The sequence below is a fragment of the Panthera pardus genome, unplaced genomic scaffold, assembly GCF_024362965.1.
Source record: "Panthera pardus isolate Hobbes unplaced genomic scaffold, ASM2436296v1 HiC_scaffold_16, whole genome shotgun sequence".
Classification (NCBI taxonomy): domain Eukaryota; kingdom Metazoa; phylum Chordata; class Mammalia; order Carnivora; family Felidae; genus Panthera; species Panthera pardus.
Window position 1 is genome coordinate 120708832 of NW_026526721.1, and position 19823 is coordinate 120728654.

The 19823-nt window shown below is 37.4% G+C and overlaps 1 protein-coding gene across 1 annotated transcript in view; it reads right to left on the minus strand.

The window, feature by feature from the left end:
- Positions 1-1051: 1051 nt before the first annotated feature.
- Positions 1052-19823, minus strand: part of ATP1B3 (ATPase Na+/K+ transporting subunit beta 3) — a 45658-nt gene continuing 26886 nt past the window's right edge. Inside the window, exons 2-7 of the mRNA XM_019438392.2 lie at positions 19181-19309; positions 13993-14100; positions 9435-9619; positions 7228-7278; positions 3448-3534; positions 1052-1725 (exon numbers count right to left, since the gene is read on the minus strand). Coding sequence (XP_019293937.1) covers positions 1552-1725; positions 3448-3534; positions 7228-7278; positions 9435-9619; positions 13993-14100; positions 19181-19309 — 734 coding nt within the window. The 3' untranslated portion in view covers positions 1052-1551. The remainder of the gene's footprint in view (positions 1726-3447; positions 3535-7227; positions 7279-9434; positions 9620-13992; positions 14101-19180; positions 19310-19823) is intronic.

Here is a 19823-nt window from a genome sequence, read left to right on the forward strand (position 1 = left end):
CTAGTTTGTTTTTATCTAAGCTCATTAGAACACAACTTCAATCTGTGTTATACTCCAAAGACACAAAAATACAAATTTAACTGAATACATAATAATACGAATTCCACAACCAACAACTGAAGACCTGTTCACACTGGACCAGCTAAAGTGATGCTCTAGCTGTAGCCCATGACATTGCTTTAGCACTGTAGCGTTTTTGAAATTGTTTTCCACTCTTAAAAGAGGGCAGAATGGAAAATCAAAGCCCAGAAGTTGTTTCCGTCATTAACAGCTCCAAGAATCATTTTCTTTCGTTGCAAAGAAGACTTCTAAAACAAAAATCTGTTATCACGAAGATCTTAGTGGCAGAGAGGCTGCCACTGGGTCACCAAGGCCCATTTGGCTAGCCAAGACCACTTGGAGCATTGATGTTTTCTCCAGATAGCTGTTCCTGAACCAGCTGGGTTGTGTCACAAACCAGTGTCATTCTGGCTTGTACCAACACAAAGAAAACCTCAAGACTATCAGCTTTAGCATTAAGGATAAAAATCAAAACTGGCTTAAAAAAAAACAAACAACAAAACCCAGAGATTATACAGGAAGCATACCTTTCAACAGAGGAGAAAATAGCTCACATTATGACAATCATACCATTACAAACATTGACTGAAGGAGAAGATACTTCACGACACTAAAGCATGCTGAAATAAAGCTGGTTTGAAGCTTTGAATAAGTTCCAAGTTTTTAAATTCACAATTTATATTTTTTATTAGAGTCCACAGTCTGCTAAATAAAAGCAGTCACAATATATTTCACAAACTATTGTACAATTTAAATCATATGAATTTAACTCCATAAAAAATTAGGTGCATATTCATAGTGGCTAACTTAAAAATGCTGTTTCATCTATGGTCTACAATACTTGATAAGAGATTTTAGTTCCAGCACTAAAAATAAACCCATCAGTATATATATTTTTTTACATGTTTTACAACAGAAAGTTTGTGCTCTTAATCAAAAAGATCCACAGACTAATTCAGCATGTAAAAAATAATTTTACAAAACATCCAAGTCAACCTTTCAAATCCACTTTTATTTTCTTTTTTCCTCCTCACATACAGAAGTTCTCCTCACACCACATTTCTTGCAGCTATGAAAGTCACTTGATGTTGTTCAGGTACCATTTTATCCCTACAACTTTGCTGGCATCAAAATAGGAAGTTAACCAGTGTTAAATCTATAAAATATTTACATAGCACAGCACATTAAGCTTTAGACCCTTGGCAATTAAACCACATAAAAATAAGCCCCCTGTACTACATGTTCAGAATCGGTGTTCATGGTCCCTATCTGGCGACTGTACACTGGTTCAAGAGGCAGCAGAGGCAACAGGCAGTTACTTCAGAGGACACCGAACACTATGATCTGGAAGCATGTTATGATGTTACCCCAGTGTCATGCACCACCCCACCTTTCTCCAAGGTGGTCTCATAATTCTAGAATGGCAGGTCCAGCTGATACAAAACGAAGACAGACAACACAACATTTACTCTGTGGAGATCCTAACTCCTACTATGCACGTGCTGTGATTTTGAACACAACTCGTCCTAAAAACTTGTCACGATCATCCTGGTTTTTTAGGTTGGGTGATCCATCAATCTTGCATTCGACTGTTACTTCTTTTACAGCACTGCTGCTAGCATTAAAGGACACCTGGACAGCAACTAATGGCTGCAGATAACTCACCTGGCAAATAAAGGAAAACACATTAATTCAAATGCTACAGTAACTTCACGTACCTTCTGTGCCTTTTATCAGGAGTTGGTTTACTCTGTAAAATTCTTTCTTTTAAACTGGATATTCATTTATTTTCACTTTAATTTTTATGGATGAAAGTGTTCATATGGCCATGAGTGTTCCTGCAAGCACTGCTTTAGATGTATCCCATAGGTTGTAATTTGGTTGTGTCAACCATGATCATTTTTTAGACATTCTCTATAATCTTGGTTTGAGTTTCCTCTTTCACCCAAGGACTACTCTACTGATTACTTAGATCTCCTATATCCTTACTATGGTTGCTGTATAATCTGATGCAAATATATTCCTAACTATATTACCATCACTGTGGTTTCTAGATACATTTCTTCACTAAAAGGAACTAGGGGGCTGATTTCAGGACTGGGGCAGAGAAACTACAAGATGAATCTGGAATGTCTTACAGTGCTAGAAAGAATCATGGAAGCATGTCTAAAGGACATAGGAACCAGCCTGAAGGTCTCTCATTGGCCAAATCTGGGACAATTTTAGCATCAAAATAAATAGAACAGATAATGAGTCCATGACAATATACAGATGGAAATAAATGGTGGCAAGAAGGCAAAGCTCTTTCTCAGAACAGAATGCCACCCTGTAAATGGAGAAAGGAAAAGATGGAATTAGAAAACATCTGGGAACAACCCAGGAAGAATCAATACATGCTTCAAGTGAAGGGAGAAACAGAACTGTGTAGACTCTCCAATTATTCTCTCCACATAATATTTACTGATTACAAAAAAAAAAAAGCAAAAAAACACCTGGCTGATAACACCTTAATCAAGTTAGTGTTTAAGAGTACCATCACCACTAATGTGACCAATCAATACCACATCCCTCCTGATATGCTAATTCCAAAAACATTTCTTCTGAGGCATTCTTGCAAAAAAAATGTACATTTTACATTTTGATGTAAACTGACATTTAATCATGAAAAACATCAGACAAACTCAAGTTGAGGAATGTAAACAAAACAGGCCCCAAAAGGCCTGTGTTCATTTAAGAGTACAAGGGCATGAAACAGACTGAGGAACTGTTCCAGGTTACAGGTGACCAAAAATGTAACAGTGAGATATCCTGCACTGGGAAAACATTTTTTCTTTTGCAATAAAGGACACTACTGGAACAACTAGTAAAATACTGACTAGGTCTGTAGATTGGATGACAGTCCTCTTATCAACGCTAATTTCCTTTTATAACTATATTATGGTTATATAAAATGTCTTTAGGAAAATAAAACTTAAGCATTTAGGGCAAGGGGCACATGTTTCATTAGTCCCAAATGGTTTAGGAAAAAAATTACAGAGACTGGAAAGACAAATGAGGTAAAATACTAACACCTGGGAAATCTAGGTAAACGGTCTACAGAAATTCTTTGTACTATTCTATCCATTTTGTTTTTTCACCTCTGTATACTCTCTAAGCAAATTCTTAACAAAAGAGAAAATGATATTTTGAAAATTTATCGTAAGTCTTATGTTTTGAACTGTAGATTGGGTGGGCAGTGGGGAACCTCTACTTGTCATCACCATTTGAAGACCAGAATAGAAGATACACAAATTACACAGAACATGTGTCTGCCGACAAGTGATATTTTAGTACAGATGTACCAATTTCCCAAGAGTCACAACCACTTATGAACTTCTAAGTACTTACATGCAGCTTTTTCCCATAATATGGAAAATATTTTAAATCTATAGCTCCATTGGGAGGATAAGTTGATAGAGCTGCTGTGTTTTCACTCTAAAGCAGAAAACAAAAGAAACCCCTTTTTAGGTCATAAAAACCAAAATGTATATTAAGGCAATATCAATTATAATCAATTATAAACAGTATGATGATGTTACAATGCTATCCCAACTGCATTAATTACAAGTGTATTTTTGAGAACAGATGTGCTAATCTTGATTTAAATCCTTGGACATAAACTATCCTGATTCTTTTTACATTTCCTGATAGACCCTACATGCTGTTCCATGAGAGTCCCTTCTAACTCATAGCCCAACATCTATTCATACACTGTCTTAAAATCTTATCTGCCTCTAACTACTGACAGCAGGAATGCACCAGTCTGTATGGACCAATGTATTCCTGAAATGACTTAAGATACTGTGCTTCCACACTGTAGAATGTGTGGCTGGCCTAGGAGGCAGCAGGTCCGAAAGTTTTCTGTGCTTAGTAATGGTAACCAGAAGGGTAAACTATGATGCAAGTGACAAAAGCTATTAGGAAAAATTAAGGTACTCCAAGCAAAAGTCTTCTCAACCAATTTAAATACCTTTGAATTTATGAGCACGTGTAAATCAAAGTACTAAAATTACTGGAATTATATTCCATGTACTTAAACTAATAAACATGACAAATATACAAGTTAATCCTTCACAATCCAAATCATGATGATATCTCTATTATCATCTCTTCTTGATAGAGAATTCTCAAGTAACACATTCTGAATAGGACTAATTTTAATGAGTAACTTTAACACACAATGAGTAGATGACATGGACTAAAATCAGTGGAAGTTTACTAAGCACTAATTAAAATATTAGAAAATGCTTGCATCCTAATTTCTATTTTGTAAAGCACACAGGAAACACTATAGCAAAACTAAGAATCTCCTCTAAGGAGAAGTCCTACTCTGCTTCTCTATCACGAGTAGCACGTGTGAGGAACAAGTGACAAAGCAAGACGGCACAAAGCACAGAGTGATGCTACCCCACAGAAGCTGACAAGGCTAAGAGAAACAGTAAAAACCATGTTCAGTCACCACCCTACATTTGTACTCTATAATTAAAAAATAATCACTGTGATGAGTGCCCTTCTGTACTAATTGCTTTTGTTTAACCTATTTTCTCTTAATACATGAGCCTATTTCACAGAAACAGAGATGTTCCCCAACACATAAAGGAGGTTTTCTTTGGGTTATAGTTTACTGAGCTGGAAATTCCAGCCAGACACCACACTTAACTTACACTGACCTCATTTAGGTCCAACACCCTTAAGTGGGCAGGATCAGTTACAAAGAGGGGAACTGAGGCTCAGTTAAGAGGACATGCCCAAGATCACCCAGGGTAACTCTTCATTGTTCTCTTGGTTTGTACCAAAAACGTAACATTGGCAGGCTTTTACTTAAACTTGTACTTTTTATACCTTCTGTTAAAATAAACATTTTGAAATTATGCATATCTGAATACTGAGATACTTTAGGGTGAAGCATACATGTCACAGTTTTCTAAGTATAGGAATGACAACATCATATTGGAAACTAGGAGCAACTGACAGTCACTAAGTTCCACTGAAAACGAAGTTTTAAAATCACATTTTTTTATACAGTCACCACCCTTAAAAGACTTGAAGAACACAAATTGGAAATGGGTAGGCATTTACCTTTTTCTTCTGCATTTTTCTATATTAATAGGATTTATTTTTATAGAAAAAAATGAAAAAATGACAAAATGAATATTCCATCTTTTGTAGGAACCATCTTTTAAATGCTCAAGAGCATGTTGTCCTCAATATTTCAGTATTTTCAGAACTCTTACATAAATGCAATTAAAGCAGATCAAATTTAAGAGTACAAGATACAAGACAAATGTAATGGAAAACAGCAACTATGATGATGTGCAATAAATGCGGCCATCTGCCCTACAGAACCACCTCTAAAATGTACGCACCCCACCTATTATTCCTTTGTGACTAACCTAGGAGTACTAGGCAAAATTTTACAAACTTTCTAAAAACAAAAATATTCCACAACTCAATTAACAAAATCCCCATCTAGTTTATGTACTTTACACATAACTCTTGAAAGCAAAAGGGACAACAAACTGAAATCTGAGTCATTAGACCAGGATTTTTCATTAACATGTCCACCAACTACTCTAGAAGCAAAGGATATCCATAGATAGAAGTCCAGTTTAAACCCTAAGGGAACAGTTACACGGAGTTGTTTATACTGCCCAAAGGTTCACAAAATTGAAATCTTAGGAAAGAAGTTTACTAAAGCTTTTGGCCTTCTGGCCAAAATGCGCTTTCCTTTCTTAGTAGCGTTGGCCCCGTAGAGCCCCTGCTCCAAGCTTATCAGTGTGGTCCACTCACACACAAAGGCAAAAGCTCCTGCGTCCAGATACACAGTCCTACGTGGTCACGAAAGTAGCACATCTAACCTGGCCGGAGCCTAGCACCTGAGCCTCAGAAACTTCCTACTTGGAAAGCTTGCAAGCAAGAACAGAATAGTTGCTTTCTCTAAATGTATCTCATAGCCATAATGCTTCCTTTTCATCTTAAGAGATACTAGCATATGCTTACTTCATTTTCAGCAGGATTTATCAAGAAAAGCTCAGCTTAGATGTAGCACCTGGTTGTAAGCAGCATACTGACTGAGCTATGTTAGTATAAGGAGGTAAAGGGAACTGCCGAGGATTCACACACTTATACTTCAACCCAGATGAGAACCCACAAACTTTCTGGCTTTTTATTCTAAATAGTGAATACTCAAAAGAAGTAAGGATACTCTAAAGCAGAAATTCTCAAAGCATGAGCCCCAGACCATCGGCATCACCATCACCTGGAAACTTGAGTTAGAAATGCCAAGTTTGGGCCTCACCCCAAAACTAGGGAGTCAGAAACTTTGGGAATGGGACCCAAAATGTCCTCCAAGTGATTCTGATGCATGAATGAATTTGAGAACCACGGAGCAAGAGATTTCTGCCCACATAAGAAATCCATTCAAGGCGAAAAGGAATATAATTTTCTTCACAAACAACTTGAGAAGTGATTTCAAAGTAACATTTCAAGTAAAATACCTTTGACATAGATTTAGAGCTGGAATGCTAATATTTTGCACAACAATAAAATTAAATGTAGAACTTTACTTTCTCCTTAGAACTCTTACCCATCAATTTACATATTTGTCTTAGTTGCACTTGCAGCATGGAGAGAAAACAAAAGAAGTTATGAGATGAAAACTTCACAGCACTCTGGAAGAAAATAAAGTAGGGGTAGGAGAGAAAAATACTGCCTCCAGCTTAAGGAAAATGTATCCTGTTTCCTGAAATCTCAGATGCCATTGATGTACACCAATTTATGTACTATTAAGATAGAAAAAACTCTTATGATACAGTATTAAGATGCCATTAACTATAAGGCCATCCCCAATTTCAGTGTTATTAAGCTAGAAAAAAGTGATCTCAGAATCAATGAAAGATGGTATATGCAAAGGCAGTGTCTGTGAAATCAATGCTCATGGAAAGCACGTCTTTAGGAATTATCATTTGCAAGTAGAGAAGGGCTCTACACCCAAAGTTCGGTGGAATTTTATTCTTCTAAGATTGGCACTACAGAGGACTTTCAAAAAGGGACAGGAAGAAAAAACAATGACTAAGACTCACAGACTTTTAAAATATTCAGATATACTAAAGCTCTTTGAATACTAACCTTTGAAATACATTCTATCCTTGGTTCTCCTTGAGGCTTTAATCCAATTATCTAAGGAAAAGAAAAACTAATTGAAACATCACAAACGTATATGAAAGAACCTCCTGCATTGTTGCTAGGGACCCAGAGATGGAAGGGTTGAGATGCATATCGACTCTAGGTATTAAAACCCTATTACATCTGCCTTTTACTCTTGTGTAGAGGATTACAATGGACTTTTTAATATAATAATCTTACCAATTTGCTATCTTATTGTATTGGGGCAGTGCAGAAAATAAATCCGTTCCTGAATAAAATACAGTATTGCACTTTGCTACCCTTAAACCAAGAAGCAAACAGAAACTTTTAAGGCAAACGTTAAGAATTGCAGAAGCACAATAAAACTGTTTTTCACGAAACTGTATTAGGTCAAACCCTCAACATTTGTTTCCATAAAGCTTGCATGGAGCCTTACCGTATTTCCCATCGATCTATTCCACAAAAATGCATACACTGGGATGAATCCCATTTTAAGACACAGTACCATTCAGTTCTACGTAATAAAGCTACTTTCACGTATGTAGCTGACATAACTAACTCTGAATGGCAATAGATATTTATTTTGTGGGAGGATCTTTTTATGTTTTGAATTTATACTCATTTTACATGCGAATGCCTGTAAATGTAAATATTCCTCCCAAGAGGTAAGTATTATGGAACCTAAATAATATCAACATCTTTAACTATCGTTGCCTATGTGAGGACTTTGGAACAAACTCTACTGGGATTAAATCCCCTGCTACACTCAGCATGCATAGCTCATGAATGATCCATACTTGAGCTTGATGTTGTCATCTTGTCATGCCCTGTAAAGCCATGTCCCATCAGCCAAGTATAATCTCAGACCCTCTGCATTCAAAGAGGACATACTGAAAGAGAAAAACAAGCTTCGAAGGTTGGTCCTGTAGGAGAAGGAACTGGAACTCCTCTTGGCTTTATACTGGGAATAGATTTTCCAGAAATCTAGACTTTATGAAGATATTTGCTTCTGGAAGGCTGGGATTCTAAAAGGCATTTCTGTTAAGGTAAATACATTTACTTCATCTTACAAGCTAGACTGTCAAGTTTCCCATTACTCTTGGCTTATTTGGTTAACTTTAATTTAATGAAGTCTTGCTGAAACATCCGACTATAATTATTCTTGAGTACCTACTATGTGTCAGGCAATGTTTCAGAACGATCTCTAGAGTACGATGGGATAATTAGGAACTTGTCATTGTCCATGTGGGGAAAGGAGGAGAGACTGGAGGGGTGTCAGTCTGGGTACGTCGGGGTCTAGCTGGCTCTTCCTATAGGGAAACTCTTTATTTAGCAGTGCCAAGAGATGGTAGCAATTTGCTTATCAAGGGTAACTTTAGTGATAAACTCATGATCTTGAGAGGTCTCCACCTGTTTAAGAAACTGCCTTTTCTTGGAGTAAATGATCAGGAATAACCTCATTCTTCAAGGGAGACCTTGCAAGCCTCAATAGGGTAACTGTGTCAGAACACAGCTCTGCAATACAATATTTATACAGCAGAAAGGTACAGGGGTTAGAGATCACTTATTACATAAGAAAAGCATCTTCTTTTGCACAATGACTCCCAGGTCATACTTACTAACACACAGAGAAGCTAATGAGCTTCAAAATAATTCAGGAACATCTTCTGAACACCAAAGCAAAATGCTACCACTTTGGTTACAACTGTAACACCCCACTGAGTTCATTATAATGCAATTTTATTTGTATCTCTACTTTTTAATTATATGTACATACACTATAAAACTATGCTTTGCTACTAAATATTCAAAGTTTAAACTAAAGCCTAATAGATTCTCAATGGAATTTTAAATTTATAACCGAATTCAAAGATGATTCAAAGATGAGCACTGCACGTTAATAAAACCATGCTTTATGTATGACAACCAGAATACCTGCCCCTTGAAGCATTAACCTATGCCTAAATGCATGTAACTAAAAAGGGAAAAGCGTAAGTTGTTTTACTTCCCTAATCCATGATTGATTTAATAAACCAGTCTTGGTTTTTGCTGTATTCACTTTCTAAAGGTCAATTAATATCACTGCTAACCTTTTATGCAAGTTACCCCTAAATGAGAAAAAAACAGTTCCAAGCTACTCAATAAGAGGATATTAGAAAAAAAGCAGCAGTGGCAATATAGGTACATACTCTGTTCATTTTCACAAGAATACAAGGATTTCCTCTGGAGTAGCCAAACTCTGGATCATCCACACCACTGCATGCTTCAAGTAAGGCAACAGGAAACTGACATGCATGATAAATTGGACCCTTCTGTACAAAAAGCGTTCGGTCAGGACAAGCTGTGAGATTCTTCTGTTCTTCTAAATCATATGCTAAAAAGAAAACATATGCGTATATAGATCAGCTAGAAATAGATCTTAAATACAACTAGGAACACATCATCCTTTGGACAACACTCTTCAAAAACAAAAAGAACATGCTAATTACTGTGTAAGCAGTATCTATTAGAACAAAGAGAAGACAATGTATCTTTTAACCAGAGATGGTACACTTTAACAGGAGAAAGGCTTTCCTAAAACTCAGCAATGACAACTGAAAAAGTAGAAAATGAGAGAAAAACAAGAGATCTAAGAGCCAACTAAGAGAACAGTTCTAGAAAGAACCAGAAAACTGAGTTGTGGAAATGATCAAAGTAATTAATAGAAGGTAATTTCTGTGAAATTATTATTGAAAGGTAATAATTTATTAACCTAAGCCTTCATCCTGAAAGATCTCCATCAAGTTCCCAGTAAAGTTCTATTTTATTTTTTAAGTTTAGAGAGAGGGAGACAGAGAATCCCAAGCAGGCTCCACACTGTCAGCACACAGCCAGATGTAGGGCTCAAACCCATGAACTGTGAGATAGTGAAATCCAGAGTCAGATGTTTAACACTGAGCCACCCCAGGTGCCCCCCAGTAAAGTGGTATTTTAAAGACTGAAACTAAAGTAAATTTTAGAACCCCAAGGAAATACATATAAAAACAAAGTAAAAATCCAGCCTTGTGGAGGAGAAAAAGGCAATACAAAGTAACTAAAATTCTAGATGCAGCTAAACTACCACCTATAAATGCAGATTGAGGTCATTTTCAGAAATGAAAGGACTCAAAATTTACATTTCATGTATCTTTTCTTATGAAGTTATTTGAGAATAAATATACTCCACCAAAACTAGGCAGTAAATTAAGAAAAAAGGCAGGAGCCAAGAAACAGTGGATCCAGCTAAAGTGATTAAAAAAAAAAAAAAAAAGAGTCCCAAAATGACAGCTGGATAGTAAAGTTCTAAACAGTTACTAGTACAGACTATGGCAGGAAGGGAAAAGCTCTAAAGAGTTTTCCAGGAAAAAAAAAAAAAAAGGACTTAAGAGGATACCTCAAATCAGTGTGCAAATAAGGGAGCCAGAAGAGTGTCTATAGATGATGGAATAAGACATAAAGATTAAGTATAGAAAGGCAACCAATAGCAAAACTAAAAATAATAATTACTAAACTGGGTTGTAGGGTGGAGTGTCTGAGGCATGTGAAGTAAATGCTCATCTGTCATGGCAGGAAGTAAAGACAATATATAAAAGTGATAAATCAACAGCTAGAAGGAAAGTATAACAGAAATACAGAAAAAAATACCATAAGAGAAATTTCAAGAGCATGAAGTTCTTTCCTGTTGAACATGTATCCAGAATCAAATTACTCACAACCTATAAAGGTTTAAAAAAAAAAGGGGGGGGGGGAGGGGGGCCTGGGTGGCTCAGTCGGTTGAGAGTCCGACTTCAGCTCAGGTCATGATCTCACAATTGGTGAGTTCGAGCCCTGAGTTGGGCTCTGTGGTGACAGCTCAGAGCCTGAAGCCTACTTCCAATTCTGTCTGTCTCTCTCTCTGCCCCTCTCCTGCTCATGCTCTCTGTGTCTTAAAAATAAATAAAGGTTAAAAAAAACATTTACAGCCTCCATTGCTTCCTTTCTTGCCAAGCCACCATTCTACTCATCTGGTTAGTGTAATGGCCTCCTGACTAGCTTCCCTGTACCCTTCAACCCACAGTCTCAAAAAAGCAGCCTGAGTGATCCTTTAAAAGTTGGGAGTGAGATGATGTTATTCCCTGCTTAAAAACCTCCCACTTGGTCAGTGTAAAAACCAAAGAACTTAGTGATGGCCTCTAAGGACCCACACAACCCATCCTTTACTTCCCTAACCTCCTAAAACTCTTGCCCTGGCTTACTCCATCCAGCTCCTCCAGCTTTCCTGATAAACCCTGAATGTGCTGGGCATTATAAATAAGCTTCAGGTCAGTTCCCTCATCTTGATATCCTCCTTAAGGGCCCCCCCTTCCATGAGGCCTCCTGGACCTCCCTGTTCAAAACTACAACCCTTCCCATCTCCGTTCTCTGCCTCATGTTTCTCCCCAGCACTCATCACCTTCCTGTGCACCACTGGACTACAAGCTCCATGAACACACATTTTTTTCCTGTGTTCACTGATTAAACTTCAAAGAGTGCGTGACATAAAGACAGCCTTGAAAAAATATTTGTCGAGGAAATTAAAAGGACTGCAGCTAGAAAAGAGTAGGGCAGGAAACTGTTTTCATTACAGAACTTTCTTTACTATTTGATTTTTAAGCCATGGATTATACGCTCACAAAAACATCCTTAAAGAACTATCAAGGAAAGATTTAGAAAGTCAAGTGGATGGTGTAGGATTGAGGTTTTTAAGATAAGAGGAAGTTGAGGAATTCTGCATGCTGACAAGAAGGATCCAATAGAGAGAGGCTAAATATACAGGAAAAGGAGAGTAAACAATGCTTCCAAGACCATGGAAGAGGAAGAGATCCAAAGCAGGACTGGTACAGGTGGCCTATGCAAGGAAGGGCCTCAGAGCAGGAGAAATATCACACACAAAATGGCTGTAACTGTAGGTTGGCTTTTCTAGTAATGAGGAAACTGCAGGAGTTCCCATCTGAGTCCTTCCATTACTTTTTGAAGTAGGGAAGCAAGTTATATGAAGTGAGTTCTATATAGAGGAAAAGGGTTAGAGGTTTGAATAGAAATTGGAAATAATCCTCTAAGAATTATCCAGAGAAATTCAGCAGGATTGCCAGGAAATAGAGCAGTTCTATTTGAGGGAGGTGGTCAAGTATTCACAGTGCTAAATAGTCCCAGGGAAAGCCTTCAGCAGCCTGCTCGGGGCAGGCTCAAAGGAAGGGCCTTCATTCAGGAATTATATGGTTTCATCTAGGAGAACTATGTGGCTTCATCCATGTGCATTTTATGACAGAATGACAGGCAAAGGATTTTAGAGTACTGGCAAAACTGAAAGTGAAATGAAAAACCATGGAATTAGTAAGCTTAGTAAAAAGGGAAGTTAGGGAGAAGAGGATGGGACAAAATAAAAGGGTCAGTGAAGTGGAAGTCCCAATGAGGTAGAATAGTGAGGGAAAGTTAAACAATTAAACTACACGGTTGTGTCAGGAAAGCCTCAGTGATTTTGGCAATGGGGTCCTACGTGTTCTAAGGAATGAATGTAGATCTGGAAGAGGTGAGGTCATCATGAACCAACAGGCCAGGGCATGTGATGATTATTCATGTGAATGGTAACACCACATGAGGTAGGCTAAACCAAACAGGAGGAAAACTGGGCTACGACAACTATTAGAAAGCATTACAGACTGGCAACTCCAAAACCCACAGCAGATATGTATTTGGATGGGTTATTTATTTTCATTTTTTAAAAAAATGTTTATTTTTGAGAGAGACAGAGACAGAATGTGAGTGGGTTAGGGACAGAGAGAGAGAGGGAAGCAAAGAATCTGAAGCAGGCTCCGGGCTCTGAGCTGTCAGCACAGAGCCCGACGCCGGGCTCGAATCCACCAGCTGTGGCATCATGACCTGAGCTGAAGTCGGATGCTCAAGCGACTGAACCACCCAGGCACCCCTATTTATTTATTTATTTTAAATTAGAACATGAGTGGGGGAGAGAGGCAAAAGAAGAGAGAGAGAGAGAATCCTAGTAGGCTCCACAGTGCCCTGGGGCTCAATCCCAGAACCCTGGGATCATGACCTGAGACAAAATAATGATTTGGATGCTCAACCGACTGAGCCACCCAGGCACCCCTGGTTTTGTTCTGTTTTTACGTTTACTTATTTATTTTTGTGTGTGTGAGAGAGAGACAGAGAATCCTAAGCAGGCTCAGTGCAGTTAGCACGGGACTTGAACCCACAAACCGGGAGATCATGACCTTAGCCAAAATCAAGAATTGGATGCTTAACCAATTGAGCGATGCAGGCACCCCTGGTTTTGTTTTGTTTTTAAATAACAAACATCATTCCTTGTTCCCTCCACAAGTAAGTACTACATTGGATTCAAAACATCCAAATGCTTAGAGGCATTATTTTGTATAATTCAGTTTGCTTTATTAGTCAAATGCTTTTTAATGCAGATATAAATGTCATGTCTCAATAGATTTATTCATATACTTAATACAGAAAAGTCAAATTCAACTGCCCATTGAGCTTAGACCCCTATGTCTTTCCATAAGTTAGAATATTCTCATGACTAATTATAAAATGTACTTGCCAGTCCTCTCAGTTGACTGAGTTTAAGAGAAAAACAAAAGGTAAAACAGACTCTAAGAAAGAGGTTTCTAAAAGTAATCATTATTTGGTACCAGTTTCTCAGTACCTAAAATCTTTTACCTCACTCTAAGAAAATATACTTACGTTTTAGAAAGTTCCTAAGGTCTTCAGTGTACCTTTGATAGGACTCTGGATCAGACGCACTGAATGAATATTCCAATGCAGTTACTGGTTTTGGAAAAACCATAAGTCCTATACAGAGATAAAAGAAAAGGGGGAAGATTAACTGCAGCAAATTCCCTTCTTTCTGCTTATTCTTATACCTGAGGGGCAGATCTCAGTAAATTACATGGAAAAATGTGTTCACAGGTATGCTGAAATTATCAAGAACTTCTCAGTTGATTATGAAGGTACAGACATCTAAAATGAAGAGAATTGGAAATCTGCAAAATCATCTCAGGCATTACCAATTAAAAACCTCCCCGAAATCTGATAATCTACAGTTAAATTATAATTGCTCTGTTCCTGATTTTAAAAGATGCAAATTTTACTTTTTACTTCCTACACTCATTTTTCTATCAAATATTTTTAGGTTTTGTCAATTTGCTATTAATTAGAAAAGTTTTAGCAAATCAGTCTCAGCACTTTAGTCATTCAAATTACAACTGTATGGAAACATACATAAAACTTTTTCAATGGAAGAGGCCTATAAAATTTTAACTCTATGGTTGAATATGCTTCCTTCAATAATAAACACTGCTCTATAATGCAAACGTGGTTTTCACATATTGAATTTGGCATATAACCAACAATTTCATATTAAGTCAACACCCATGTATACAGAACATGTTGCATGAGTTTATGAAAAGAAAATGTAAGCATATTTATATTTAAGGAAACATAATCAGGCTTCCAACTTTAATGTACGCTTTCTTTGTTTTAAAAGCATCCAATCTAGATTAATTCAGCCTTGCACCCAGGCTTAAGAACAATCCTAACATTTTCACTGGTCTCTAAACATTTCTCATATCAAAGTTATTAGAGATGCTATGCGTTTCACTGAATCTGAAAATATACAAATGACAAGGGTTGTTTTAATTTCCATTAAAACTGCTGCTCACAGATCTCTAGTTCTTTTTTTGTTATTTTTTGTTTTTTTTAAATAGTGTTAACATTTTAGATCAGATCCAGTTTCTTTTTTTTAAATTTTTTTAATTAAAAAAAATTTTTTTTAATGTTTTATTTTTATTTTTGAGACAGAGAGGGACACAGCATGAGCAGGGAAGGGGCAGAGAGAGAGGGAGACACAGAATGTGAAGCAGGCTCCAGGCTCTGAGCGGTCAGCACAGAGCCCGACGCGGGGCTCAAACTCACGAACTGTGAGATTGTGACCTGAGCCGAAGTCAGACGCTTAACCGACTGAGCCACCCAGGTGCCCCAGATCCAGTTTCTTTTAAATCCTTGCCTGTATTGGTTTGCATTGATCTTGAGTTAAACTAGATGCAATGCTACCCAAATATGATGAAACAATGTTCCTAAATAGCAGAGCAAATCTTATATATTCAACACAAAAGACCTCCCAATTAAACTCCCTATTCACTTACATAAACAAACCAGAGATCACTTGGATTTAGATAATCCCCTATGCCTGATTTTCCATCCACTGCAAAATCTCTGGGAAAAAACTTTATGACTTCTTATAAAAGTATTTAATGAATAATACATCTTACAGTCCAGTATATTAACTGACCATCTATATATGTCTGAAATTGTTTGCTTTTATTTTTAAGGTTTTATAGCAGGAATAGGATATAATATCCTGCAAGTAAAAAAGCAAGAGAATCAAGGCAGCTTGCAAATAAATGTATTAAAAACCCCTAATTTTAAGAAAAACCCAACATAAAATATTCAGATTGCTAAAGAAATTTTACTTTAATTTTTTAAGTATTTATTTTAAAGTTTATTTGGAGAGACAGAGAGCACAAGTGAGAAAGGGGTAGAAAGGGAGAGAGAGAGAATCCCAAGCAGGCTCCACAGTCAGGGCAGAGCCCCACATGGAGCTCGAACTCACAAACCGTGAGATCATGACCTGAGCCAAAATCAAGAGTTGGATGCTTAACTGACTGAAGCCACCCAGATGTCCCTAAACTAAAGAAATTTTAAAGAAACACATGAAGATATCTGTGTTTTATACAAAAGATTACATTCCTTTACATGACTAATGGTTTTTTTTTGATAGTGAGAGAGAGCACGCACATGAGCAAGGAAGAGGGGCAGAGGAAAAGAGAGAAAGAGGGAATCTTAAGTAGGTGCCACACTTGGTGCAGAGCCCAACAGAGCTCGATCCCACCACCCTGGGATCATGACCTGAGCCAAAATCAAGAGCCTGGATGCTCCACTGACTGAGCCAACCAGGCAGCCCTACCTGACTGATTGTATTTATTTTGAGAGAGGGGAGAGAGAAAATCCCAAGCAGGCCCTGTGCTGTTCAGCAGGGAGCCCAATGTTTGGGCTTGATCTCATGAACCATGAGATCATAACCTAAGTCGAAAATCAAGAGTCAAACGCTTAATGGCTAAGCCACCCAGGTGCTCCTAAGGGATTTTTCAATGATTCAGTTTGCAAAAACTTTAAGACATGAAAGTCTAAAACTGAATTTTTAAAAAATATTTTTATTTTATTATTTTTTTAAACACTCTCTCCAGCAAATTTTTTTTTAATGTTTATTTTTGAAGGAGAGAGAGAGACACAGAGCATGAGCCAGGAAGGGGCAGAGAGAGAGGGAGACAGAATCCAAAGCAGGCTCCAGGCTGTGAGCTGTCAGCACAAAGCCTGATGTGGGGCTCGAACTCATGAACTGTGAGATCATGACCTGAGCCGAAGTCGGATGCTCAACGGACTGAGCCACCCAGGTGCCCCAAGATTTTATTTTTTTTAAGTAATTTCTACACCCAAAGTGGGGCTTGACCTTACAACCCCAAAATGAAGACTCACATATTCTACCAACTGAGCCAGCTAGGTGCCCCTAAAACTGAACTTCTGATACCCATTACTTCTTAGACCTTGCCTAACAATGCTCTTGGAGCCCTAGTAACTTGCTATTTAACAACGTGTTTGAAACTCTTAAGTAAAAAACCAAAGCAGGCATGTACAGTACAGGTGGATTTTCTACAGGGTATGCTAAAGTCCTCCAAATAAAGTCTTATCTTACTCAACATGAAGATCATCAATGGAATGCAAAAACTATAATAACTCCTCTATCACCTTACAATTTAAACCACTGGAATATGAGAATGTGTGCATACAATGTGCATGTTTGTTGGGGTGTGATGGGCAGGGTTTATGTTATATGTATGTATATTTTATGTACCAATTTCAAACCAGCATTTATTTTACCGGGTAGAAACAATATTATGGAAATAATGTTATTTAAAAATAAAATTAAGGAGCGCCTGGGTGGCTCAGTCAGTTGGGCATCCAACTTCGGCTCAGGTCGTGGTCTTGCGGTTTTTGAGTTCGAGCCCTGCGTTGGGCTCTGTGTTGACAGCTCAGAGCCTGGAGACTGCTTCCGATTCTGTGTCTCCTCCTCTCTCTGCCCCTCCCATGCTCACACTCTGTCTCTGTCTGTCTCTCAATAATAAATAAACGTTAAAAAAATTTTTTTTTAAATAAAAATAAAATATGGTCAATGCAAAAAAACCAGTATATTAAATACTGCGTATAATGCAGAACGTACAAGTAGGAAGAAAAAATATTATCCTTAATCCCTTTGTAAAGAGAATATTTTAACAAACTAATGTATATTCATCCAGTGTTATATATACATATGTATGTGTGTACATATATATTTATTTAAGGTAATGATAAGACTTTAAGTACTATAATATACTTGTAAATAATTTTAAGGAACTTGGTTTGAAACTTGAATATATGGAACACATCTTATTGCTTATATTATTCATGCAATTGTAAACAGTTTATTTCTGAAATAGATCAGATCATGTTCACTGGTAATAAAGTCACATAACTTAGCAAGAAAAATAGTTATCTTAGAATTAGTCTAGGTAGAAGAAAACGCTACAATGAGAGGTTAGGGAAAAATGAGTATGGAGTTAGTCTCTGATACTTGGTCAAATAAACTAAAAAAGAGAAAAGAGTGATTCCTGGTGTTTACACAAATATTAACAGCAAACCAAGGAAAAGTCATTAGAACAAAATGTTTAAGAAAAGATGGCTGGGGAAAGTGGTGTAGTCTGGCTGTTGATATGGCTCATAAATCCATACAATGAGCCAAGATCTAGTTCAGGGTTCGTCAACCTTAGCACTACTGACCTTTTGGGCTGGACAACTCTTTGTTGCAGGGGGCTGTCCTGTGCCTTGTAGGATGTTAAGCAACATCCCTGACCTCTGCTCATTAGCAGCATCTCTCGAGGTGTAACAATACAAACTGTCTCCAGATACAACCACAAGGCCCTTGGGGAGCAAATCACTGATGGATGAGAACCACTGCTCCAAAAGGAAACATTCTACTACACTCGTCCCTTCACTGGCCTGCCTGCCCACCCTGCCTGCTGTCCAAATCCCAGTCCTCCATGAGAAGCCTGCCCTTCTCTAGCATCTCTAAAGGTTGTTCACATTTTTGGGAATTATTTATACTGGAGTTCTGCACATTGTTATCTTCCTCTATAGAAAGTGCCAGCACCTTGAACGGCCATGTCCAATAACGAAGGTAAAGCTGGCATTCAAATTAGTGTTTCAGTTGAGATTTTCTTCTGTAGTGGACAACCCTGGAGAATATTTTTTCCTTAAGACAACAGAGAAGAATTGAACACAGTAACAGTATACTCATTTTATTCTCTGATGTATCATTATTTAATATTTCTTACCACTTCCATATTAGGCAATTAAAACTATGAAGCTTTGTAAGACTGATGCTCTAGCCCAAGCTAGAGCTAAAATGTTTACTTTGTAAGTAAATTACTCAAGGCCAAGTGAAAATGCTATACAATATTCGCAAAAGCCATCCATTGACCATACTGATCAAATTTGGCTTCACTATAATTGTCAATATTCATTTCTGCTTATTCCTGGCAAAGGACTCAAGATTTATCAGCTCAGGTCTTTATATCACTACGTAAATAGAATAGGTTTTCAAATCAGTATGTAAATATAAAAGGTCTTTTTATCAGTATGTAAATATTTAACAACAAAAATCAAAATTTTCACATTACCTAACCTTAAGGCTTAACTTTTTACCTATGTAAAAAATTTACAGTCAAGAAAAAATATAACCAAATTTTGTTAAAAGCCACAATAACTGCAATATAATTACCTGGACTAGGAATCTGGTCACGGTATTTTGGAACCTCATCATTCAGAGTCTGAAGCATAGCCCACATTGTAAATGAGAAGAGTGCAGCCAGGAACCCATAAAAGACTAGGTAGAAGAGCAAGATCAAACCTGCAAAAGAAAATAAAACTTAGGAAATTTAGATACACACACACAGTGCATATGTGTGGGGGTAATGGGAGGGCAGACACGTTAAAGAAACAAACCAACTGTTGTAAAGCTAGGATTCCAAGCTTTGCCATGCACACAGCCAAATATCTCCATATTCAGAACAATACACATTTGCCCAAGCAAAGGATATTTCAGCAGGCAGGACCCACCCATCCCATGACCCCTCATCTCCACTGATACTTTCAAGTACAGATAGCTTCTACAGATCATACTCTGGTTCAAGGTCAGAGCTTTAAAATTCTAGCACATGGGGAATGTCTCCCAAGATGGACTTGCTGTCCTCTAGGAAGATAAAAGATGATTTCAGGTGGAATAAAACCCCTATATGCACATATTCCTTTAAGTGGCAAACAGAAAGGAATTAGCACTTCAATCCCATATTTCACAATAATTATTTGCATAAGTTTAAGGTTTTTTAAAGTGAATGGACTTAACAGCCAGGAAATGTGCACAG